This window comes from Camelus dromedarius, chromosome 8 (genome assembly GCF_036321535.1).
Source record: "Camelus dromedarius isolate mCamDro1 chromosome 8, mCamDro1.pat, whole genome shotgun sequence".
Lineage (NCBI taxonomy): Eukaryota > Metazoa > Chordata > Mammalia > Artiodactyla > Camelidae > Camelus > Camelus dromedarius.
The window spans coordinates 31,727,812-31,754,954 of record NC_087443.1 but is presented as its reverse complement, the minus strand read 5'-3'; the positions used below and the strand labels follow the sequence as shown (position 1 = coordinate 31,754,954).

Sequence of the window (27,143 nt, the reverse complement as noted above, 5' to 3'; positions counted from 1 at the left end):
AAAGGTGTGTCACTGAGCTGATTACTGCTGTAGACACCTAGAACTCAATTCCCCTTGGCCCATCTGAGAAACCATGTAGTCTGTGTCCTTGGAAGACAGTGCAGAGGAGCAATTATGCACCAAGCCCCAACAAAGAGTGAAGTCTTTTGTACTTCTGTATGTGTGCATGTGCCAACATGGCAGAGTGGGCTCCCGTGGGGGCCCCGTTCTAGAGCAGCAGAGATGCCTTACAGCAGAAATAAGAGACACATAGCAAAGCTGAGGGTTGTTTCGGTCTGGCTGTATCTCTATACCACTAACTGCTGCAGCAAAGGTCTCAGCAAAAGGTGAAAGGTGGGCTGAGATATGTGAAACAAGGTATAAAATTTGTCTTACATAAATGGCAAGGGAAAAAAAAAGAGAAAAAAAACCTTGTAGATAAAGAAAGACATAAGAGACAAAATACAGTGTTATCTTTGGAGGTTGATTTGAATAAATCAACTGTAAAACATTTTTTAGATAGGGAAATTTGAACAATGCCTAGACATTTGCTATTCAGAAGTTACTGTAATATTTAAAATTTATTGTTATTACTGGTACTACTCTTTTTTAAAGAACATCTTTAAAATTGCTTTAAACTGGCTTGAAAACAATCTTGGGTGAAAGGAGGAAGTAAGAAAGTTATAGATGAAATAAGATCAGCGTTGACAGTGTTGAATCTAAGTGACAGGAATATATGGGTTGATTATATTACTCTCTGTATTTTCTATGTTTGAAAATTTTCCTAAGGGGGAAAATATATGGCAACTTTCCTGCACCTTTGAGGGTTTCACTTGTCCTAGAGATGTATGAATGTTAATAAACATGGGCAAAACATGATAAACTCTCCTGTTAGAAAATGCCATAGTGTTTTTGGTTCCCCAAGTTCACACTGCTATTTCACGTCTATATTTTTGAACAAACAATTTACTCACTCTGAGTGATGCCTCTTCTTGCTCACATATATGATGAACTATTACTCCCTTTTCAAAAAACAGTTCAAATGCCATCCCCTTCAGGATACCTTCCTTACAACACACTCTCTAAAGAAATAGTTTCTTTTTCATATCCTACCACTGTACCATATACAATTGGTTATAATTCTGATAGTTATGTTCTATCAAGTTGTCACGAACAATGAATTGGTGAATATTGACCTATTGCTCCTAGGAGAAATACAGGGTTAGGTTCCTAAGATCCTCTGGTCACAGGATCCTGATATTTTAACCGGTCAATATATAACCTTATTTAAAGACACCTTATTTTCTCTCCCTTCCTCCCATATATATTTGCTACACATATAACTGTATATATATTTGATTCATCCTTTCTCTCTCTATATATATCCCTGATTCATCAACATTGAACTCATGGCTAACAGCACTGAAGAAAGCTTATCTCACACACATTTTCTTCTTAAGGTACATCACAGCCATCTTATGCTTAAGGACACTAGGCAGGACTTCAGTACTACACTGGGTGGTGGGAAGAGAAACAGTGATCACCAAGATAAAGCACAGAAGTTCAAAAAACATGGCACTAAATACACAAAGCAAAGGACACCTGTTCGAAGTATGAACCTTGAAACAAAAGGACAAAGCACTTCTTTGACCTCAGCTGGGAACATGCACAGGGGGTGACTCAAATTTTTCACAGGACTGTGCAAAGCCACAAATGACTACAGAAGCACCATTAAGTACTGATTATGGTGTTACAAGTAAATTTTAATGAGCATGCAAATTTGCAAATACAAAATCTGCAAATAATGAGAATTGATAGTATATTCTTTTTTCCCCTTTTTAAACTAAGCTGAAATTCAAGTAACATAAAATAACCATTTTAAAGTGTCCAGTTCAGTGGCATTTAGTACATCTGCAGTGTTGTGTAACTACCACCTCTAACTAGTTCGAAAATATTTTCATCACTCCAAAAAACAAAAAACATCTCGTACCCTTTAAGCAGTAAGTCCTCATTTCCCCAACTCAGCTGCTGGCAACTGACAATTTGCTTTCTGTCTCTACGGATTTACGTATGTTAGATATTTTATACAAACGAAATCATATGATATGTGACCTTTTGTGTCAAGTTTGTTTCACTTAGCATGTTTTCAGGGTTCATCCACATTTGCATTATATTCCATTGTATGTATATTCCACAATTTGTTTATCTGTTCATCTGTTAAAGGACATTTAGGATGGTTCCACTTTGGGGGCATTATAAACAGTGCTGCTATGAACATACATGTATAAATACTTATCTGAGTACCTGTTTTCAATTCTTTAGGGTTTATACTAGGGGTGGAATTGTTGAGTCATAGTAATTCTTTGTTTACATTTCTGAGAAATGGCCAAACTGCTTTTCACAGTGGTTGCACTATCTTACATTTTCACCAGCATCTTATGAGGGCTTTGATTTCTCCACATGTTCATCAACACTCGTTTGCTTTTAAATTAGAGACAATCTAGTGGGTGTGATGTGAAGTGGTATATCGTGGTTTTGATTTGCATTTCTCTCATGACTAATGATATCAAATACCTTTTCATGTGCTTATTGGCCATTTGTATACCTTGTTTGGAGAAATGTTTATTCAAGTCCTTACCCATTTGTTACTGGAGTTGTTTGTCTTTTTGTTGAATTTTAAGAGTTCTTTTTCACTTCTGGCAGTTTGTGTTACTAGGAATTTGTCCATTTCATCTAGGTAATCCAATTTGTTGGTATATAATTGCTTATAGTATTACCTTATAATCCTTTTTATTTCTGTAAAGTAGGTAGTAATGTCCCCATTTTTATTTCTGATTTTAGTTTTTTGCTTCTTCTCTCCTTTTTTCTTAGTCTAGCTAAAGGTTTCTCAATTTTGTTGATCTTTACAGAGAAACGACTTTTTGTTTCATTGATTCTCTCTATTGTTTTTCTATTCTCCACTTCATTTATCTCTGCATTAGCTTTTATTATTTCCTTATTTCAGCTATCTTTGGATTTTGTTCGCTCTTTTTTTTCCCTAAGTTCCATAAAGTATGAAGTTAGGAAATTGATTTGAGATGTTTCTTCTTTTTAAATGCAGGTGTTTACAACTGTAAGTTTCCCTCTGAGCACTGCTTTTGTAGCATTACATCAGTTTAAGTAAGTTCTGTTTTCTTTTCCATTCTCAAAGTATTTTTTAATTTCTCTTGTGATTTCTTCTTTTGATCTGCTGCTTGTTTAAGAGCGTACTATTTACTTTCCACACATTTATATATGTTCTAATTTTCCTTCTGTTATTGATGGACAACTTCATAATACTGTGATCAGAAAAGAAACTTTGTATGATTTTAATCTTTTAACACTTTTATTAATATTTGTTTTGTAGCCTAACATGTGGTCTATCTGGTCTACTCTGAAGAACGTTTGATGTGTGTTTGAGCAGAACACGTATTCTGCTGCTCTTGAGTGGAGTGTTCTATGCATGTCTATTACATGGTTTATAGTATTAAGTCCTCTATTTCTTTAGTGACCTTCTGTCTAGATGGTCTATTCATTACTGAAACGGGTACTGAAGGCTCTAACCGTTACTGTAGAACTATTTCTCTTTTTAATTCTGTCAATCTTTCTCTCAGATATTTTGGGGTCTGTCATTTGGTGGGTATATATTTATCACTGTTACACCTTGTTGATGAACTGACCCTTTTATCAATATATAATCTCCTTCTTTGTCTCTTATAACAATTTCTTACTTAAAGTCTATTTTGTCTGATATAAGTACAGTCACCTCAATTCTCTTTAGGTTACTATCTGTACCCTTTCACTTTCAACCTATTTATGTCTTGGACCTAAAGTAAATTTCCTGTAGACATTAAATAGCTAGATCATATTCTTTTATCCTGTCAATATCTGTCTTTTAATTAGTGTATTTAATTCATTTATATTTAAAGTGATTACTAACAAGAAGGACTTGTTTCTGCCATCTTGTTATTTGCGTTTTGTATACATCTTTTATGTCCCTCAATTCCTCCAATCATGCCCACTTTTGTGTTTGATTTTTTTCTAGTCTTCCATTTCTATTCCCTCTTCATTTTCTTTTCTGTACTTTTATAAAAGTTATTTTCTTAGTGGTTAATCTGCAGATTACAATTAACATCCTAAATTGATAATAAGCTAGTCTGAATCAACATTAATTCATTTATAATGGTTATTTTACACATTTGTCTTTTAAATCATATAGGAAACAAAAGGAAATTAAAAACCAAAAATAAAACAATACTGACTTTTGTATTTCCCTATGTAGTTACCTTTACTGGTCTTTATCATTTAAAAATTTTCTTTTTATGACTTTGGTTAATATCCAGTATGCTTTCACTTCAGCCTAGAGGATTCCATTTAGCATTTCTTGTGGGGATATCATTAGCAACAAACTTCCTCCACTTTTCATTATCTATGAATGTCTTAACTTCTCCTTCTGGGACTCCCATTATGCATATGTTGTTACACTTAATATTGTCCCATATGTATCTTATTTTCATTCATTTTCATTTAATTTTCTTGCTTTCTGCTTCTCAGACTAGAAATCAAATTGACCCATCTTCAAGTTCTCTGATTTTTTTTTAATCTAGCTGCTCAAATCTGTATTGAACTCTTTCAGTAAATTTTTCATTTTATCTACTGTACTTTTCAGCTCAATAATTTCTACTCATTTTCTTTTTATAATTTCTATTTCTTTAGGGATATTTCCTATTTATTAATACATAATTCTCCCTATTTTCTACAGTTCTTTGTCTATAGTTACCTTTAGCAATTTGGGCATATTTAAGATATCTGATTTAAAATCTTTGTCTAGTAAGTGCAATGCCTGGGTTTCCTCAGGATGGTTTCTATCAATTTCTTTCTTTTCCTATTAATGAGTTATACATTACTGGTTATTGTTGGTATGCCATGCAATTTTTTAAATTAAAAATTGGACATTTTGAATACTGCAATGTAGTAATTCTGGAAATCAGATTCTCCCTGCTTCCCAGGGTTTGATGTTGTAACTTGTTGAGGACTACAGTCATCATTTTGTCTAATGATTTTTCCAAACTGTTTTTGCAAAGATTGTATTCCTTGTCATATGTTATCACTGAAGTTTCTGTTCTATTATCTCAGCAGTCATCAAATGACCTCACAGAGATTTCCTTAGATGCTGGAGGCAAAAATAATGAAAAAACAAAACAAAACAGAAAACCCCATAGCCCAACTCTCCTAGTATCTGTAGACTGGCTATGAGCTAGGGCCTTCTTTTGATGTTTTGCTAGATCTCCTATGACTCTGTCTTAACTTTCACCTCCTTCTTGTATGGAGCACAAATATCAGCAAGAAATACAAGCCCACTCAAGACTTTTCCAAGCATGTGTCTAGCCCTGAGCATCTCTCTGAATTCCCCAGTATCTGCAGTAGCCCTTCAAAGCCCTTATTCCCTGAAATACTTCTCCTCAGCCTCCTCCTTCCCAGGCTTTTCAGTCTGTCTGCTGCTTGTCCCATCTTCCCTCTCTTGGCCCAATGGCTACAGGTGGTATATGTCTTTAATTTTTCTCAGGAGGTAGACACCTGGGAAGCCATTTCAGCTTGAAGTGGGTGAAACAAAAGGGAAGCCTTTCTGCTAGGAGCTCAGGAAACTACCAGATGAGTCAAAATGCACAACCACAATTTTATGAGGAAAAAGTCTGTATTGCCCCCTAGTGAACTCCCTCCCCATCACTAATAAGCCAACACTAGTAATGTAGTCTGCTATCTTCATGGCTACTGCTAAGCTGGGAAATAGGGCATGGTAGGCAGGTAAACAAAAGGCCACAAAACTTTATTCTCAAAATTTATCAGCCTCTTTCTTCATTAGGCATAGTGCTGGTTGTTGTAAATTTTTAAATTACATCCCAACATTTCCAAAAAGTTGATTCTGTCCATTTTTGGCATCTTAATGATTGCTTCAGTGAAAGAACTGTTTTTTGGAGCTCTCTATTCTGTCATATTTCCCACCATGTCTCCTATGTACATTTGTAATTTATTACCTTTAATTTATAATATTACGCCATTTATTTTCTTTTCTCACATCTCGTTTGTTCAGGCTGTTTCTGCTAGAAGAGACATACTTTCCTTTATTCTTTGTCTAACATTTATTCAAATTTAGATGTATTCTCTAGAAACCATTCTCTAAACTTCCAGATTGAGTTAAGTGCCCCTTCTTTATATTGTCGTAGTATCTGTTCTTTAACAAATCACCACATTCCTGAAATTGCCTGTTACTATCTCTGTCTATCTCACCAAAGAGTAACTTGATGGCAGTCATATCTGTATCGCATCGCCTTCAGGAATATTCTCTTTACAGGCAATGAATCTCAGCCAGAGGGGTACAACCCCTTCAACCCTTTAACTCTTAGGCTCCTCTTTTGTACACCTAAAGCCTAATATAATGTCTGATATTCAGTAGCTACACAGTGAATATAATTATTGCATGACTTATAAAATTAAGGTAATATATAGAGAAACAAAGTAGCATATAATAAAATATCACAATCTTATTTTTCACTTTAGCAACTTACGTTCTGGTTGTTTTTCATTGGGTGTTATGGATCGCACAAAATCTTGTGGTGTCATAAACACTTCAGATTCACCATGCTCACTGATTACTTTCAAGGTGGCAAAATATCGGAAGATTTTGTCTGGTGTGGAATATGCGCGAATCCTATTCTCATATTCCATCACCTAAAATTAGAAATTCAGAGAGTGTTACTATATTAAGCAATTCTCATTTTCATGTATTTCCTACCTTATTTTGGGGGGAACTTTCTATCATTTTTTCTATAACTGGATTTTTTACATTAGAAATTACTCGTGTTTCAAAAAATTGTGAACCTCTTTCTTCTGATATACTATTTATATTCTAGTTGACGCAATGCTTGTTTTGTTCAGAATTTTAAAAATAATTTTCTGATTTCTTAAATTGTTGAAAGCTAACAAAATTGAAAAATGTCACACAAGAATTCAAAAGGTCTTAGTAACTGGATATAATACCATATATAGAGTACCCTGTAATTTTTTAAATATCAAGTTTTTAAAAAGGTACTGACTTTACAGTTTTTATTTCTTTGCAATTTCCTGGATCCTAAAACAGAACAGATGTGAGACTTCATAGGTCTGAATAGTTCACAGTCTTTCAAACACAAAGTACATTAAACAATAGCATAAAAAAGTAAAATTACATATCATAGAAACTCAATTATTAACAGGTCTGAAGCAATAAGATTCTTACTTTTGAATACAAAATTAAACAAACTTTCAGAGAACATTTAAATACAGCATATTTAGAAAAGAGTACTTTTAGGAAGAACATAAGCAAATATTTGAATAGGACAAAATCAAATATGGCATACACTTAACTAAATGAGTGTAATGTTTACATAAAAGCCTATCTCTTTATCTGGCACGCAAGCCCCCATTCTGTGCATGGACCATACAAAATACTGTATCTTTTGCGTAACATTCTTCTACAAACTATACAGTACTTTGGTAAAAAGATTTCTCTCATACTTGAATTTCCTATGTTAAGATTACCAACATGAAATAGTACCTTATAAATAAGTGGTTAGAGACTATATCAAGGCAATACAATCTAAAAACCCATTAGTTCAATGTCTATAAAGCAATTCAGTATATTATGAAAAGCATTATTAATGTTTTTAATTTGCCTTATTAACACAGCTATTACTGTAACTGTCAGTTCTGGCTAGATGGTCACTTTGAGGTCACTGACAGCAGCTGTTTAACAATGGTCTCAATTCCACTACCAGATGTGCTTTCAGCCACTAAGGAAGTAATGTTAATTTGTAACTATACATGTCAGGAATCTTTCTAATGCTAATTTTCATTAAAGTCTGATTTGAGAAAAATTTTCAATAGATTTGGCATGAGGAAAACACACTAAGAGCGTTTCAACTCTTTATCAGCCTTGAGACTTGGCTAAAAGTCTTAAATTAAGGGTATTTTACATTTCACTACAAGTATCTGCTGGGTCATACTGCCTACAGAACAAAAAATAATCAGTTTGGAATATTTAGGGTATAAACTACCATTACTACCAAAGGTGGCTTTGTGAACTAAACAGTTACGTCAATCATATATAAGATAAGGTAGAAAAATAAGAACTTAAAAGTCAATGATTTTCAGACTGCAAATCAGATCCTTGACTGTTGCCAAAAAATATGCTTAATATTATGAATTCATTTTTGTTTTGAAACAACAGGTCAAGGAAAGTAAAAAATTTTTTGCATTCCCACATTGGTCGAGTTTAGTATAGACATACTATATAGTGTATTTTTGCTTTTTTTCACTTAGCATTGTATCTTAAAGATCAATTTCATATAATTTGATAAGGAGCTGCCTCCTTTTAAGTAGTCATGTTAAAGGAACACTAACAAATTAACATGTAAAGAGTTTAAAATATAGCATCCAAGATAACAAAGGCTTGGAAGTTATATATAGAAAACTGTTGAAGGATTTTGGAATGTTTAGCCTGGTGAAAAGATTTATTAAGGGAATTATAATAGTAACATTCAATCATTCACTTAAAACATTCTTGAGTTTCATGATGTTAAGATAGCTGTTTTTACTAAGCTGCCAGACTCAACCGGATCAAAATTCAGGCATTATATTTCCTACATGAAATGAACAAGAACAGCCAAATAGTAGTTGCACCCAACTACTCTGAGATGGTAGAGTGAACAGGCTGGGCTGATGGGCCAGGTGGCCAACACTTTCCAAAGCCATGCCTTTGGCCAATCGACCAAAACCCACAACTCACACCATCCTGTGCGAAGTGACTCTACCCTAATGCTGCACATCCCAGTTAGGCTCACACTATCAGCCCTGAGCATTTTGCTGTATCCAAGACCTCTGCTCCTACCTGGAGGGGACCCAGAGACAAGGGTGCTAATCTTCTCCTACTCTGGGTTTGATTGGATGGATCCTCTCCCACTCCCCATCTTTCTTCAATTTCCCCTGACAGCCTGGTGGGCACATGTGAAGGGAAGCTGGCACTGGGCTGCAGCCTGTTTCTGGAGCCTCTTGAGAAGTTCAGAAGACCCCAGCAAGGGCCCAGAGTAATCTGGGTGAAAGAGTTCCAAGTTCACTTCTAATATCTGTGCCAGGGGAAACAGGCCCCTCCTAATTCTCTAGTTGGCAGCCCTGGCAACTACAACCCCTAGAAAACAAGTAAAGAACCAATATCAAGCTGACAACTGCCGATAAGGCTTCTAAGGTCAATTTTGGTCATAGCAATTCCAGTCCTCAGGGAGGGAAAAAGGGTGTTGAAAAACCCTGTGGGAGATTTTATAAGCCAAGTCTAGAAGAATAAGAGTGTTAAGAATGGACACCTTTGTCTTGTCCTCATCTTAGAGGAAAGATCTCAAACATTCCCCATTGAATACATTAGCTGTGGGTTTGTCATATATGGTCCTGCTTACGTTGAGGTATGTTCTTTCTATACTCAACAGAAGCTTTTATCATGAAAGGATGTTATATTTTGTCAAATGTGATTTAAAAATGTGCAGAGGATCTGAAAAGTTTTCCAAAGAAGACATAGAGATGGCCAAAAGGTTTATGAAAAGGTGTTCAACATAAGTAATCATCAGGGAAATGCACTGTAGAAAACAGGATGGCAGTTCCATAAAAAAATCGAAATTAGAATTACCATATGATCCAGCAATTTCACTTCTGGGTATATACCCAAAAGAATGAAAACCAGGGTCTCAAAGAGGTATCTGAATACTCATATTCATAGCATCATTATTTACAATAGCTAAAATGTAGAAGCACCTCAAATATCCATCAAGAGATGAATGGATGAGAAAACGTGGTATATATAGACAATGGAATATTATTGAGTCTTAAAAAGAAAGAAAAGTCTGACATATGCTACAACATGATAAGCCTTGAGAACACTGCACTAGGTGCAACAAGCCAGTCACAAAAAAACAAATACTATACCATTTCACTTGTATGAGGTTCTTTTAAGTATTCAAAATCAGACAGAAAGTAGAATGGTGGTTTCCAAAGGCTGGGATGAAGGGAGTAGTAGGAGTTACAGTTAATGGGAATAGAGTTTCAGTTTCGTGAGATGAAAACAGTTACGAAGATGGATGATGGTAATGGTTCCACAATATTATGAATGCATTTGATACCACTGTACTGTATACTTAAAAATGGTTAATGTGCTAAGTTTTATGGGATATGTACTTTATCACACACAAAAAAATTGAAAGAAAAAGAAAGTAGAGACCATGGGGAAGTAGGGGAAGAACTAAAGAAAAAAATATGAAAAAAGTCTTTAAAAGATATGCAGGATATGTTATGAGGATCCAACATACACTAAAGAAGAGTTCCAAAAGAAAAGAAATGACAATGAATCAGTGCTGAAGCAATGTGTGAGAATTTTTCAGAATTGAGAATGTGAGACTTCAGAAGGGGAAGTAAAATAAAAAATAAAAAATAAAAAATAAAATGAAGCTAAATAAAATGAAAGAGAGATGCATGTGTAAACTAACAATAGTACGCCATGAACTAAGTGATATGATTGTCCTAGCTCTTTGTATTTGAGGACTTTTTAAAAATTAGAATAAAATAAAACAACCAGGCCATGTGTAGGAGTAAAAAAATAGCAAATTTAGGACACTGGTTTACATCTGAAGAGGAAGAGTGAAAAGTGGACCTAGGAGAGTATTAAGCAGTGTATTTTTAATATTCATTTTGTTTCTTCTTAAAAAAAAAAAAAACTGAGGCAAATACAGCCAAATGTTAAAACTTAACAAAAATAAGTGTGGGTACATATATGTTCATTATACCAATCTCTATTTTTTTCACTGGATATTTGAAATATTACAGAAAAATCAAGAGAATATAAAAGAACAAAAGCAAAAAGTTTAAATGAAAAGTGATGATGTCAAAGACAGTATGTAAAGACTAGAGCAGTTTGATATTGTAGGGAAAGAATCTGAATGGGACTGTAGCTAGAAAAAATGCATGCTCAAAAGTAAAGTTTATTATTTAATTAAAGATAGAAGAATTTTTGACATGTCTATGTGGACTATGTAAAAGAATGAATAGCAAAGAGTAACTGAAAAAATGAGATAGAGAAAGAGTAAATGTTTAACAGGTTCTTGGTTATTCATTTACTGCGACTTTAGTGAAAGAAGTAAGAATTATTTCAGATACAGATTAGAAAGGTTTTATAGCTACGGGAGTTACAAATTGAGTGAATTACACTGCCAGCTTTCATTTTTTTCTGTGAAGTATGAGATACAGTCATCTGCTAAGCAGAAAGTGGCAGTGGAAAATGGAAGACTCAAAAATAAATGTTTATTTGGGTTATTTCAGCCCTACATTTTAAATGGAAAGTCTGACTATAAATGAAGCTGCTGGAGCAAAGTAAATTTGAACTTTCCTTGAGTTCCCTCACAGCAAAAGATTAAATAAATGTATCATTTTGGAAACAATGGAATAATTGACAATTAACTTGTGATACATAACTTTTATTCAAATTTACCTTAATCAGAAATGGATTTGGGAAATGAGAAGACATGTTTAATAGCTTCACCCAAACAAACAAAAGATCAAACAGAAGATCCAAATTTCTCAAAGGAACTCCTTTTGATTGAAAATGCACACACACACCCCCCACCACACACACTCACTAACTCAAATTATCTTGTTGCATTGATTAGCTATATTTCAGCAAGTGAAGGTAATTCCCTAAATTTCAATGTTAACATACAAAATGTTTAAGAAATTCACTCCTTCAACTTTTGATAATTAGCCTGCTGAATTCAAATGCCCAATATCATTGATATTACTATAGCAGAACTAAAATTTTCTCAGGTAGAGCTATATAATAGCAAATTGTGTTAAAGATATAAAATGCTAAAGTTATATGACATTTATGCTATCCTCAAAAGTAGTTGATTTTTTGGAAATATTTGTATCTTTCCAAAGAGATTTCCTTCTGCCTTTACAATTAGACATCATAAATCAGGATACCACAAAAATCAACTTCACATATATATGAACATTCAGCATTAGAAAGACCCAAAAAGCGACAGTCACCTCAGGCAGTTGAATTGAAAGAACAAGGAAAATATATGCTAATCCTGATTACCAATCTTAGGTTCTTTTTACTACCTCAATTAACTTCACATTCAGAGTACATTTGCCTTAGAACATGAAAAATAGCAAAAGGGTGAATAACTTCTAAGTGAATATGAACCATCTGAAATACATGATAAAAAGGACTCAACTACATTATTCTAATTACGAATTAACTACAGATCTAATTAATTTATAAGATTGCATTCCATACTTTTCTGTCTCTGAATCCAGAACGTTTCTTCTTTTTCTCTTCTGGACAGGGCTCAAGACTAATACCTGCAGCCTTTTTTTCATGGTTACAATCTTCCCCTTCATCTTTATTCTTCCCTTTATCACCAAGTTCACTCTTTAGGTTGTTTACAGATGGTGGAGATTCTGCAAGGGCCCTGAATGTGCAAAAAAAAAACCCCCAAAAATCTGTATTAATCAAGAAGATTTATCATATCAACCAAATAAAGATTTTCAGATAGAGCTTAGCAAGAACAGTAACAATGAAATTCGTAAAAACTTCTACATGAAAATGTTCCTCAAAAAATTAAAAAAGGAACTAACATATGATCCAGCAATCCCACATCTGGTTATATATCAAAAAGATTTGAAAGCAAGGTCATGAAGAGATTTTTGTACACTCACATTAACAGCAGCATTACTCACAATAGCTAAAATGTGGAAGCAACCCAAATGTCCATTGACAGATAATGGATAAATGAAATGTATTATATACATATAATAGAATAATATTCAGCCTTAAATATAAAGGATATGACACCAAAAGCACAGGGAACAAAAGCAAAAACAGACAGGCAGGATTGAGTGAAACTAAAAACCTTCAGCAGAGCAAAGGGAACAATCAACCAAATGAAAGGGCAACTTACAAAACTGTTGACATTTTGGGAGAAAATATTTGCAAACTATGTATTTAATAAAGGGTTAATATTTAAAATGTATAAGGAACACTTATAACACAGTAGCAACAAAATAACCTGATTTTAAAAATGGGCAAAGGAACTAAATAGACAATTCTCCAAAGAAGATACACAAATAGCAAACATAGATATGAAAAGGTGCTCAACATCAATAATCATCAGGGAAATGCAAATCGAAACCACAATGAGATATCGTCTCACATCTGGTAGGATGGCTTTTCTCAAAAAAAAAAAAGAAAAAAAAAAACCCAAAAGATAATAGATGCAGGCCAAGTGTATGAGGAAAAGGGATCTCTGGTACACTGTAGGTGAGAATGTAAATGGATACAGCCATATGATTCAGCAACCCCACTTCAACCCCTTGAGTATATATCTCAAGGAACTGAAATCAGGATCTCAAAGAGATATATACATTCCCATGTTCACTGCAGTATGATTCACAGAAGCCAAGATACCGAAGCAACCTAAATGTCTTATCAGTCAACAAATAAAGGAAACGTGGTGTACACACATACAATGGAATATTATTCAGCATTAAAAAAGAAGGAAATCCTGCCATTTGTGACAAATACAGGTGAACCTAGAGGACATAATGCTAAATGAAGTAAGCCAGACACAGAAGAACAAATCCTACATTATACCACTTACATGATTAATATAAGACAGTGAAAATCATAAAGGCAGAGAATGAAATGGTGGTTTCCGGGGGTTGGAGAGGTATTAGTTAAAGGATACAAAGTCTCAGTTACACAAGATAAATAAGTCCTAGAGATCAACTACACAGCTCAGTGCCTGTAGTTAACAATACTGTACTGCATACTTAAAAATTTGCTAAGGTAGATCTTACATTATATATTTTATCAAACATAAAAACACATAATAATAATTAACAAGAGGGTAGGAGGAAACTTCTGGAGGTAATGGAGAGGTATACAGCATAGATCACAGTGATGATTCATGGGTGTATACTTATCTCCAACTCATCAGGTTGCAGGCATTAATTATGTGCAGCTTTTTGTAGTGTCACCTCACACCAGTCAGGATGGTCGTCATTCAAAAATCCACAAATGACAAATGCTGGATAGGCTGTGGAGAAAAGGGAACCCTCCTACACTGCTGGTGGGAATGCAGTTTGGTGCAGCCACCATGGAAAACAGTGTGGAGATTCCTCAAAAGACTAGGAATAGACTTACCATATGACCCAGGAATACCACTCCTGGGCTTATATCCAGAAGGAACCCTACTTCAGGATGACACCTGCAACCCAGTGTTCATAGCAGCACTATTTACAATAGCCAAAACATGGAAACAGCCTAAATGTCCATCAACAGGTGACTGGATAAAGAAGATGTGGTATATTTATACAATGGAATACTACTCAGCCATAAAAACCGACAACATAACGCCATTTGCAGCAACATGGATGCTCCTGGAGAATGTCATTCTAAGTGAAGTAAGCCAGAAAGAGAAAGAAAAATACCATATGAGATCGCTCATATGTGGAATCTAAAACAAACAAACAAAGAATCAAACAAACAAAGCATAAATACAAAACAGAAACAGACTCATAGACATAGAATACAAACTTGTGGTTGCCAAGGGGGTGGAGGGTGGGAAGGGATAGATGTGATTTCAAAATTGTAGAATAGATAAACAAGATTATACTGTATAGCACAGGGAAATATACACAAAATATTATGGTAGCTCACAGAGAAGAAAATGTGACAATGAATATACATATGTTCATGTATAATTGAAAAATTGTGCTGAACACTGGAATTTGACACAACATTGTAAAATGATTATAAATCAATAAAAAATGTTTAAAAAAATTTTTTTAAGAAAACTGAAAAAAAAAAAGACCCCAGAAAAGGAAAAGCAATCCTGTCACATACTACAACATCAATGAACCTTTAGGGCATTATGTTAAATAGAATAAGCCAGTCAGAAAAACACAAATATTGTATGATCCTACTTATATGAAGTATCTAACATACTCTATTTCATAGACAGAAACTAGAATGTTGGTAACAAGGGGATGCAGAGAAGGGGCACAGAGGAATTGCTATTTAATGCGTATAGGCTTTCAGTTTTGCAAGATGAAAAGTTCTGAAGATCTGTTTGACAATAGTGTGAATATACTTAACGCTACTGACCTGTATACTTAAAAATGGCTTCGATGGTAAATTTTTTCTTTTTTTTAAATTGAAGTATAATTGATGTACAACATTATATAAGTTACAGGTGTAAAATATAGTGATTCACGGTTTTTAAAGGTTATATTCAAGGATGGTAAATTTTATATTGTATATATTTTTACCACAGTTAAAAAAAAATGCACTGAAAGAAGAAATGTGAGACCAAAAGAACTGCAAACAGGTATTCAGATAAAAATTTGTACATGAAAAAAAAATTCTACATGAAGACAAATGATCTGAAGGGCTTTCCAGGTTTATTCAATTATCAATAGCAAGAAAAAACTGAATGTTGAGTAGACGCTCCTTGGGCTGATTAGAGATTGAAACTGATAATAATAATGGTAATGAGTCTTTTCCTTCAAACTCCTACACCGTTTAGTGACTGAACCATACTATATAATTTAGTACTCTTTATGGTTATTTGCTTTCCCAGAATTTACCTTGCTCTTTACCAAGTGGACCAAAATGCCATTGTTGGTTTTACAAATCAAAAACTATCAAAAATCAGCAATGCCATATGTTTAAATCTAACAGATAAAGTCATTAAGAAGAGTGGACATTGTATTTTTAAAGTTCTTAGAGTTTCCAACCTAGTGTCTTACAAAGAGGACAATGTCTGTAGCTGATTAAGAAACAAAATGGAAGTCCTATGTTGACCAGAAAGGGGGTTAGAAAAAAAAACTGTGATTAAGATAATTCAATCATGAAAATTCTAAATGTGTTCCTTTCATTTGACTATTTAGAGAAGATTTAAACCAATAGTTTTTATTTCATTTACTTGAAAAAATGTTTTCTGAATATTAAAAAAGGCAAAGAATTATTTGAATTTGTAAGCAAGGCTAAAGCCTAAAAATAACAGGTTTTTAAAAAGCAACAAGAAACTATCACACTGACTTAAGCTTTTTTCCAATCTGATTCAAAAACGACCGTTTGACCTTAGTTCAAATTTCCTTTCAACCTTGACCAAGTGAGGTACTGGATCACTTCACTGCATTTTTCCCTCTAAAGAGTCTTTTGTAGCTAAAAGATGATGGGCTGGTAAAGAGGAGATCCAAACTATTTATCCACAAAGAAAAGAGACAGTATTCATTTAATTCATCATTTAAGCACTTTAAGAGCTATACTGGTTGCTAGGATGAGTATGAATAAGACCATCTTTGTCCTCGAGAAGTTCACAGTCAATAGGGAAAGCAACAAATGAAATGATAAAGGAACATGTAAGGACAGAGAAGGTCAAGAAAAGCCTTCTGGAAAGGGTGATTTATGAGCTAACTTCTCAAAAACTTAAAGTTCAAAAAAGAAAATCTACAGACATTCAGTATTATCTGGTATAACAGAAAATCTCCTAACCACACATTAGTTTATTCATTTAATTAAACAGCATTAATAATTTCTCCTGACAGACTTACAGGCTGATATCCATGATACTTTGAATGTTGCTCACGTATAATACATGGGTTACACCCTATTACCACCTAAAGAGTCGCACATATACAAGAATCACTTTGTTTTTTCCCATTTCATTCCCATTGTGGTTATGATATAGTAATATAATGATTAAACATTACAGAATTGATGAAACACAATGATGTACAGAAAGAGGACTTGTGCTTCTAACCACAGTGGAGTAACTGCACAAGACTTGCCTTCCCACAGAGGGGATGATACAGAAAATAAAAAAAATAAAAAAAATAAAACAAACATTTTTAGATACTGAACTATACAAAGCAACTCTCTAAGAAAAAAGATGCCTATAATTGCCCCGAAGTTCTGTTTGGAGACATTTTCCAGATTATGAGTAGAATTCCAAGTACAATACAGTGATCATGCTAAATTTAGAAGACAGATCAAAGTTTGTAGAGACTGAGGTGGCTGGAATTGGTGGGGAAGAGGACCAGAGAGGAGGATATTAAACAAAGAAAAACTTCCATAAATCCACATGGGGTTTCCCTGAGTTAACATTAAGTTGGGCATTCTTAGGATTAAACTATCCAAAATTGGGTAAAGAAGAATTACCAAGCAGTTGTGGGACAAATAATTTCCAGAACTGACAAGCAGAATATGCTCAAGTTGTGACAAGTCACTAAACACCCAAGGTTTTCAGCAAAGACTGCAGAAGAGTTATGCCTTGTTAGTAGGGCTAAATTAGCCCTAGAGCAAAAATACTCATGTATTTTTTTTTAATGCTTAAAAATAAGCTTTGGAAGATCAAGCAGGTTCTTCAGTAAATTAGTTGCCTGCCAACATGAAAATCAAAACTTTTAAAGGAAAACAACAAAATTCAGACATTCAACAATGTAAAATTCACAACATAAAATATACAATAAAATAATTATTAGATGCCAGCAAGGTGGCAGAACAGGAAGTCCCAACCTTTGTCCTCACCAAGAACACTGATTTAACAATGATATACAGATCAAAATACCTTTGTGAGATTTCCCAAATTCAGTTAAGAGTAGTACTATACCAGGCAAGCACAATGCTAAGAACAGAAACATTGAAGTGGATAAAAGGAACAATTTCACTTTACCTATGTCAGCCCCTCCCCACAGTAGGCATAGCTCAACACTGGAAAAGAATATCTCAGCCAGCAATTCCTCCCTCAGGGAGGAAAGAGAAGAATGGAATGGGTATCCAATATTCTGGCTCTTCAGAGGGCTATCCAAGGGACAGGTTTCTGCTCACTACACTTGTACAGTTGTTGGAAGTGGCATAGTTTGCTAGCCTGATGGCCACTGAGAACAAAGAAGAGCAGGAGGTGGCCTGCTGCAGCTGGGAGAATTTTAATAGCAGGAGGGAAAAAAGCAATTTATCCTGTACAAGAGGACCCCATGAGACTATAATGAGATTTCTCAGCAGAATCCTTACAGGCCATAAAACAGTAGAATGATATATAGTGTAAAAGATTAAAAAACAAGAAGGGGAGGATATAGCTTAGTGGTAGAGTATGTGCATAGCATGCATAAGGTCCTGGGTTCAATCCCCAGTACTCCATATAAATAAATAAACTTTGGGTTTTTGAGATTTCACATATAAGTGATCTCATACAGTATATGTCTTTCTTTGTCTGTCTTATCTCAGTGAGCAAAATGCCCTCAAGTTCCATCCATGTTGATACAAATGGCAGGATTTCCTTCTTTCCATGGCTGAAAAACATTGTGTGTGTGTGTGTGTGTGTGTGTGTGTGTGTGTGTGTGTGTGTGTGTGTGTGTGTATTTTCTTTATCCATTTACTCATTAATGGACACTTAGCTTGTTTCCATATCTTGGCTATTGTATAATAATGCTGAATTGAACATGGGAGTGCAGGTATCAATACAAGATCCTGTTTTCATTTCTTTAGGATAGATACCAAAAAAGAGAAAATGCTGGGTCATATAGGTCTATTTTTAATTTTTTGAGAAACCTCCATTTTTTTAAATTGTTCCATTCATTTATTCTTTTTGCTTTTTTCATCTATCACTGTACTCATTTTCAGTGGTTGGTCATGTGGTTACAATACGTATTATCACCTTATAACAGTCTAACTTATTTATTAACCTCCATATTTTTTCTCATCAATTTACATTTTCACCAATAGTGCACAGGGTTTATTTTTCTCTATGCTAGAACTTGATCTCTTTTGTCTTTTTGAGGAAAACTATTCTAACAAGTGTGAGTGGTATCTCATTGTGAGTTTGACTTACATTTACCTGATGGTTGGTGATGTTAAATTAAGCACATTTTAATGTACCTGTTAGTCATTTGGATGTCTTCTTTGGAAAAACATTTATTCAGTTTCCCTGCCCCAAGTTTTAATTGGATCATATTGGGGTGCTTTTTGCTATTTTGCTGTATGAGCTCTTCATACATTTTTGATATTAATCCCTTAACTGATACATGGTGTGCAAATATTTTCTCCCATTCCACAGGTTCACTTTTCATTTTGTTGATAGTTTCCTTTTGCTGTGCACAAGTTTTTTAATTTGATGCAATTCCACTTGTTGATTTTTGCTTTGTTGCTTGCCCTTTTGGTATAGTATCCAAAAAACAGTTGCAAGACCAATGACCAGGAGTTCGTTCTCTAAGTTTTCTTATAGGACTTCAGCAGTGTCAGTGCTTATGTTAAAATATTTGATCCAATTGAGTTAATTTTTTGTGAATGTGTTAAGACAGGGTCCATTTTCATTCTTTTGTAGGTGATTATCCAGTTTTCCCAACACCATTTATTGAAGAGGGTATCCTTTCCCCATTTAGTATTATTGGCTTCCTTGTCAAATATTGACTATATGTAAGGTGATTTATTTCTTGGATTTTTAAAATTTCTATTTCTGTGAAAAATCCATTGGAATTTTGATAGGAATACTGGCCTATAATTTCTTTTGTTGTGGTGTCCTTGTCTGGTTTTGGAATCAGGGTAATGCTGGCCTTGTAAAATGAGTCTGGAAGCATTCTCTCCTATTCTATTTTTTGGGAGAGGCTGAGAAGAATTCAACATTGAAAAACTGAAACCCAAAAAGATCTGCAGAATCAATGCAATCTCTATCAAAATCCCAATATCTTTTGTACAGAAATAGAAAAAAAAATCCTAAAATTCATATGAAACTACAAAAGAGCTGGAATAGTCAAATAATCTAGATGAAGAACAAAACTAGGGGCCTCACGTTTCCTGATTTTTTAACATATTACAAAGATATATATATATGTGTGTATACATACACACACACACACAGATATATATATATATATCTCCACTCAAGCAATTATTTGGACTCAAATAAATATTTGTGCGCCTATGTTCACAGCAGCATTACTCACAATAGCCAAAAGACAGTAGGAACCCAAATGCCCACTGAGAGATGAATGGATAAAATGTGGTACATAATCGCTATGGTTTGAAGGTATTCCCTCTAAATGTATACATTGAAACCTAACCCCCAAGGTGATGGTATTAGGATGTGGGGCCTTTGTAGGTTATTAGATCATGAGGGTTCTATCATCATGGAATTAGTGTCCTTTTAAAAGATGCCTGAAAGAGCTCCCTTGCCCACTTCTGCCACATGAGGTTACAGTGAAAATGAGGAAGCTGACCCTCATCACACACTGAATCTTCCACTGCCAAGATCTTAGACTTCCAAGCTTCCAGAACTATAGGAAATAAATGTCTATTGTTTATAAGCCATCCAGTTCATGGTATTTTTGTCATAGCACTCCAAACAGACTAAGACACATATACAATGGAATATTATTCAGCCTTAAAAAAAGAAATTGACAAGTGCTACATATAGATGAAACTTGAATTCCCTACTTTCCTCTTTTCCTTCTTTCTTGCCCCTCTTTCTTCCTCCTTCCCTCTTTGTCCCTCAATCTGATCTCTGTCTCTCTGTCTCTTCCTGTTCATTTTACCTGGAAAAATTTCAAAGCCTATCCATTTCTAAGGGTCCTGTACCTTCATTATCATCTCAAACTAGTATTAGCGTCTGCCAGTAGCTTCTCCTCACTCTTATCTATCTCGCTGTTTTTGCTATATTAATCTCTCTTAAAACTTGTCTATTGCCAATATCTTGTTTTAAAACCCCTTAGTTCACCACTGCTAAGATTAAAAATCTCAACTCCTTCACACAGTACATAAGATCTTTTATATTATGATCCCAACTTTTTTTGGAAAGTCAGTCTTTTTTGCTAATATTCTCTCCTTTCTTCACCATCACCACTCTCACCCTTAATAATCATCATAACAACCCTATGAGATAGATACTATCATTATTTCTATTTTACAGATGAGAAATCTAAGCATGAACACATGCACATGCACACTCACACACGTAAGCACAGACACTCATACATTACTGGTGGGAATGGAAAACAGTCCAGCAGTTTCTCAAATAGTTAAACACACAGTAACTATAAGATTCAGCATTTTCATTCCTAGGAATACACCCATGAGAAATGAAAGTATATTCCACCCCCAAAATTTGTAAACAAATGTTGATAGCAGCATCACTCATAACAGCCAAAAAGTAGAACAACCTAAATAGCCATTGACAGATAAACAAATAAACAAAATGTGGTAAACAGTCCACATCATGGAATAATATTATTTTGGCTATAAAAAGGAGTGAAGTACTGATTCATGGTGCAACATAGATGAACCTTGAAAACATTATGCTAAGTGAATGAAGGTAGTCACAAAAGCCCATACAGTATATGATTCCATTTACATGAAATGCCCAGAATAGGCAAATCTACAGACAGAAAGTAGATTAGTGGTTGCCTAGGGCTGGAAGGGATAGGGAAAGTGGGAGGTGATTGTCAAATGGCATGGGATTTCTTTAGGGATGATAAAATTTTTGTAAAATTAGATACTGTTGATAGCTGCACAACTTTGTAAATATACTAAAAACCACTAAATTGTACACGATAAATTATTAAATTGGTAAATTACACAAATTGTTTGGCAGAAGAGACAGGCAGACCTTGAAGCAGAATATTTCCTATTTGTTACTTTGACATGACAGCTCACTTTCCTGAAACATCTTATTTCATAGATAAATATTATCAATGCCAAATGATTTGGCCAAGAAATGTTGATACAAAGTTAAGCCAGAAATCAATCCCTTTAAGATAGCAGAGAAACTGGAAGAGTAAAAGTACATGCAGGAACAGGATGCTCAGATAATACTGACCTCTTCCACAAGAGACCAGTACTTGCAGTTACTGCAGATGCTCCAAGAAAAGCCACCATCATTAGCCGTCGCCTGATCTGGGTGGGCTGTGATCCTCCATGGTACCATCGAGAGCCCACTGCCAGTTCTGCCAATGCAGAAAGTGAGTTAAGACGAAACATCCTGTGGACAAAAAGTAGAAATGTTATTCCTAACTGGTGGTTTTGACAATGATGATGATGATGATAACAGTATTAACAACACCAACAAACACTAAGTACTTACTCAATGATAGACGGCAATCTAAACACTTTGCAATACTATGTATTATCCCATTTAATTCTCAGAACAATCATATAAGAAAAGTACTACTGCTTATAAACCTGCTGTATCAGACAAGGCACCATTAGAAGACAAGAAACCACATGGTAATTTGAAGAGGGAAAGTTTGATATGAAGTATTACTTATTAAAACAGGCAACTAAGTATTAATGAGTAAAGAGACATCAGATACAGGGAGCAGCCAGTACCTAAAATGCTGTTCTAGAGCAACAAAAAAGGAATAAATTTGTAAACGGGCTATTCCCAATTGGGCTGAAATTGAGACAGTGTAGTAAGGAAACAGCCACAGATGTCTGAGAAATTTACTAAAGTGTTATACCAAAAGAACTCACTGTAAAGCCATCCACAGGTAACTGAAGGAGAAATGAGTATTTCTTCTCGGTTACGTGAATTTTTGTAGCAGCATTTCATTCAAATCATACAAATTATCCATGCATCTCCCCTTTAACTTTCTCAGAGCATAGTTTACTTCTTCCTAATTTAAATTATCTCCACTTTGTACGTATGGCAATTCATATACTGATCATACGTAAGAGTGCTGCTGTCCCCTACCCTTCCACACACTTGGCTCTTAGCTTCCTTTAAGGCCAAAAAAATTTTTTTTTCCTCTTTGTAAACACATAGTCTACTACAGAGTCTGTTACATCACGGGTGCTTAAAATATTTAACTATTTCACTTTAACATGAAAAATGTCAAGTTACAAATTATACAGGTACTGGCTCCTAAGTATACTTTCAGCTCCAACATACTAAGAAAACTGTCTTTTATTATTTGGGTTCAACTCAAGTTAGACTACTTAGCTCTCTCCTAACATCACTGAGCCGGTTACTGACTCTTCTCTGGGACCTACAACTGTAATTTCTTAACTAAACCTTTCTCCTAGCCTCCTTCATTCAACCGAGGTCCAATTTCAAAGCTGGAGCTAAATCTTACCCTTACAGATAAAGTTGGGAAGAATTAATTTTTTTCTCGTATTTCCTATGACCTAAGCTTCAGCAACAAAATTCTTATATCCCTCCCAATCCTAGAAATCATCTCATTTTATTGCACATACTCTAGCAAAATTCAGCAGCAAGGAGACTGCCTTTTATCTTTTCTTTCTGCCCATCAACTTCTGATTCATTTTTAAATTAACATCTTCCAAACCCACAAATGCATTCACATATGCAGCACTGCTTTTGTCTATAACAAAAATGAGCATAACTAAGACATTCATGACATATGATCAAACAGGAAAGCCATGATCACTTGAGAAGATCCTTTGAATGCTGAACTGAGAATTTTGATCACATATACAAACGGGGAGTCACTGAAGTCCTTAACTAGGAAAAGAATATGATGAAAACATTTTAAAAAGAATTCCAACCTATCTACCAGCAGTGAATGGAATAAAATGCAAAGAACCAGGTAGGCAGAGGGATTTAACAGGGAAGTAGTGAGTACAGTCAGAGGCAACTAATAAATGAAAGTATTATGAGTGCCTACATTAGGGTGGAAAGTACAGAAACCAAAAACAAAATAAAATAAAAATGTCCAAAAAGAGAAAAGTATCAGATATCAGTGGTCAACACACACAAATATCTACCTGCATAGGAGATGTGGAAGACAAAAAAGGTAAAGAAATTAAAACAATAATGGTAACACTAAGTAATATGGAAGAAAGTGAAATGGAGTAATAGGAATCCGACAATCCCAGATCTAGTCTCAGCTCTACCACTAAACAGCTGTGCACAAAGGACGCTCATCTCTCCTCTTCAGGGAAGAGTTTATTCACTGATAAAATGAGAACTGCCTCACGAGGTGTAGGGCTTCTTTTACCTCTTTAATGCTCTCATACCTCTGGTGAAAAAAGGTATGGCAAAATTTAATCTACTTCAGTTGGGGGAAGGGACTAAGACCATATCACATATTCAAGATTTATTAGCTTTGAGAATCCTTTTCTGTATGCTACGGCTCCAGAGGATTTTACACTTTGGAGGCTCTGAGTTATACTAACATTCCACTTACATTTGATGTTGTAATTCAGATGTTACTATCTACATCTCAGTTCACCACTGGTTTTAATCTCATTCCCCAAAGTACACATCAAAAGATATATCTATCCATCTTCTCTAGTGCAGTTTTCATAGATGCCAAGTAAACAGAGGGAAAAAAAATTATCCCACTGAGAACAGGCTCTATTATAATTTAATTCCCAGCTTTGTAGAAAAGAAATAGTGTAGCTAGTTGAATGTGTTAATTTTTGATGAGAGACATTTAAACAGATTTAAGGAGACCAGCTTTCCAATTGAGTCTGGAAAGTTGAATAGGCCAATTGGCAGCATTTTTGCAGTAATGAAGATTAACATGCACATTTATAGCATGGATTAAATTACATCAAAAGCAGTACATTTTTCTTCCCTAACAGTCCCCATTCCCCTCCACAAAAAAGGTATGCCTCTAAAAAACAGCTTTGATGTGAACTGAAAAAAGATGAATAGGTATTTCTAATCAAGAAATGTCAAGGGAGGCAAGTAAAAGATAATTTTGTTACAAAAGAAAAGCATTATTTATCCAACAAGAAACTGAGTAAGTTTTTTAAAAACCTGTAACAGTACATCATTGCTGCAGAATATCATCTTATATACATATATACACACATATAGTATTACAGTATATTGTTGTTTCTCTATTATTTTAAAACTATTATGCTTAATAAATTGTGATAAATTTCAAAGGGTCACAGAAAGAGAGAAATCACTTAATTCAACATTCTTATTTAACAGGTGAAGGAACTAAGATCCATATAAGTCATGTAGTTTGTTCATAGCTAATTAGTACAAAAACCTATAATACATCATAAAATTCTTGATTCCCAAATAAATAACTTAAGGAGAAAAAATCTTTTTAATAACCATTCTCAGCAAAATAAATACAATAGCCATACTCCAAAAGGAGATCAAGTGTCCAACTACAGAAAGATAAACAATGGTAAAACTGAATACAATGTAAGATAAATACTAAAAACGATAATCATAGAATATTATTAAAATATTATTTCACAAACAACAGAAGCTGGGCTAAAGATATAAAAAGATAGTTGAAAAAGAAGTAAATATGAAAAGACAAATTAAGTAATAAGAGAATGCAATTAAAACTATACTAACATACTGCTTTTCATTCATCAAGTTGGCAAAATCCAAAAGTTTTGAAAACACACTTGTTGACAATGCTGTAGAAATGGAACTGCTGAGGAATGTGTAAATTGATATAATCCATGCAGGGCAATTTGGTAATATTCATCAAAATCACCCATATAAACCGTACATATTGGACCTAGCAATTCTACTTCTGATATAATACCTTACTGATATACTCACATACCTTTGAAATTACACACACACACACACACACACACACACACACACACACAATATTCACTGCATCATAGTTTGTAACAAACAGCAAAAGACTAAGAACCACCCAAAGGATGACCAAGAGAGAACTGGTTAAACTATGATAAATATATACAAGGCAATACCATGCAGCAATAAAAAGAAAAATTTAAAAACTATGTACAGCTTTGAAAAGATTTTCAAGACATACTGTTATCTTAATAAAGCAAGATGTGGGATAGCATATATAGTATGCTGGCGGAGGGGGGAGATGGGTGACATAAAAGACAGGGAGATTTTTATGATACACTATTTCATTTAAAAAACTATGCTTATGTATGTATCCATGAAAACAAAGATATAGTATTTCATATGAGCATTTTCATTGAATTTTAAAGACAATACAAGGTAATATGTGTGTGCCAATTAAAATAATGTAAAATATATGTGCATTTTTAAATTTATTAAATAATGTAAATGACACAAATAAAATTTAATGATTACTCTGGTCGAAGAGTTTATGTTTAAACTTTTCATTTGAAGAAAAATAAAAGGCAGGCCCAGGTAGATGTTTCATTCTCCTCAGCCAAGAACTGTCATTTAGCAGCCTTACAAGTGGGCTCAGGCTCAACAACATCTCAGCAATCAACCCGTATCACAGCAAATTTCCCTAGTAAGATAAGCCTTACATCAAATTCATATCCTGATACTCTTATTACTGGCACATCTTGATTTAACTTATCGAACTACTAGAATTCCAGACCTTATCCTGAGCCTGACTTAAAATTCTGCTTGCACTTTCTAAGGTATTATGTTCCTTGTATTTATGACCTCTGGCAACGGCACATTTAAAGAATGACTGTTTGCCTCTTCCAATCCCGACGCTGGCCTACATAAACCTCCATTGTACTATTACTGATTGTTACCCAGCACTATTGTTCAAAGCAGCATCTGTTAATTGTGAGGCCGTGATAGATTTCTGAGACCTACCTAAATTTGGTCACCAACAAAACTCGGACCTCAGTTAACTAAAACTTCAAGGTTTCAAAGTGTTTAGTTTACATGAACTAAGAGCCTGAGAAAATAAGGACTGAGTAGCCTTTATACCTGTATTTCTAGAACTGAATATAGCATATGGCCCAGCTAGTATACGCAGGTGATGATTCAGTGCACCCCATGAACCTGGAAATATGGTTGCTGTCTGAGAACTACACTGTAAAATCAGCACTCTCTGCAGTGCCCACAAGTATTCACCCTAGTCATCCCAGTGGCAGCTATACACTAACCATAGATTTGGATTCAGTAGGCCACAGAGCCTCAGCATTAAAAATCTGAATTATATACTTAACTCTCCTTTATTCTACTTCCATGCTCCCTAAGTAACTTGTGATTATAATTCAGCTTCCTATGTAGATTGTTTTCAAGCAGAGAACATGTTGATCAAAAGATGGGAATTTCTAGTTCTCATAGTAAATTAATAAATTGGCAATCTGCAGTCTG

The 27,143-nt window shown here is 34.5% G+C and overlaps 1 protein-coding gene across 1 annotated transcript in view; it reads right to left on the bottom strand.

Annotated features, from left to right (window-relative positions):
* The window catches only part of MICU1 (mitochondrial calcium uptake 1), a 193,618-nt gene that overhangs the window by 134,864 nt on the left and 31,611 nt on the right, over positions 1 to 27,143 (bottom strand). The window contains exons 2-4 of the mRNA XM_010984183.3: positions 21,948 to 22,109; positions 12,371 to 12,545; positions 6,564 to 6,726 (exon numbers count right to left, since the gene is read on the bottom strand). Coding sequence (XP_010982485.1) covers positions 6,564 to 6,726; positions 12,371 to 12,545; positions 21,948 to 22,108 — 499 coding nt within the window. The 5' untranslated portion in view covers position 22,109. The remainder of the gene's footprint in view (positions 1 to 6,563; positions 6,727 to 12,370; positions 12,546 to 21,947; positions 22,110 to 27,143) is intronic.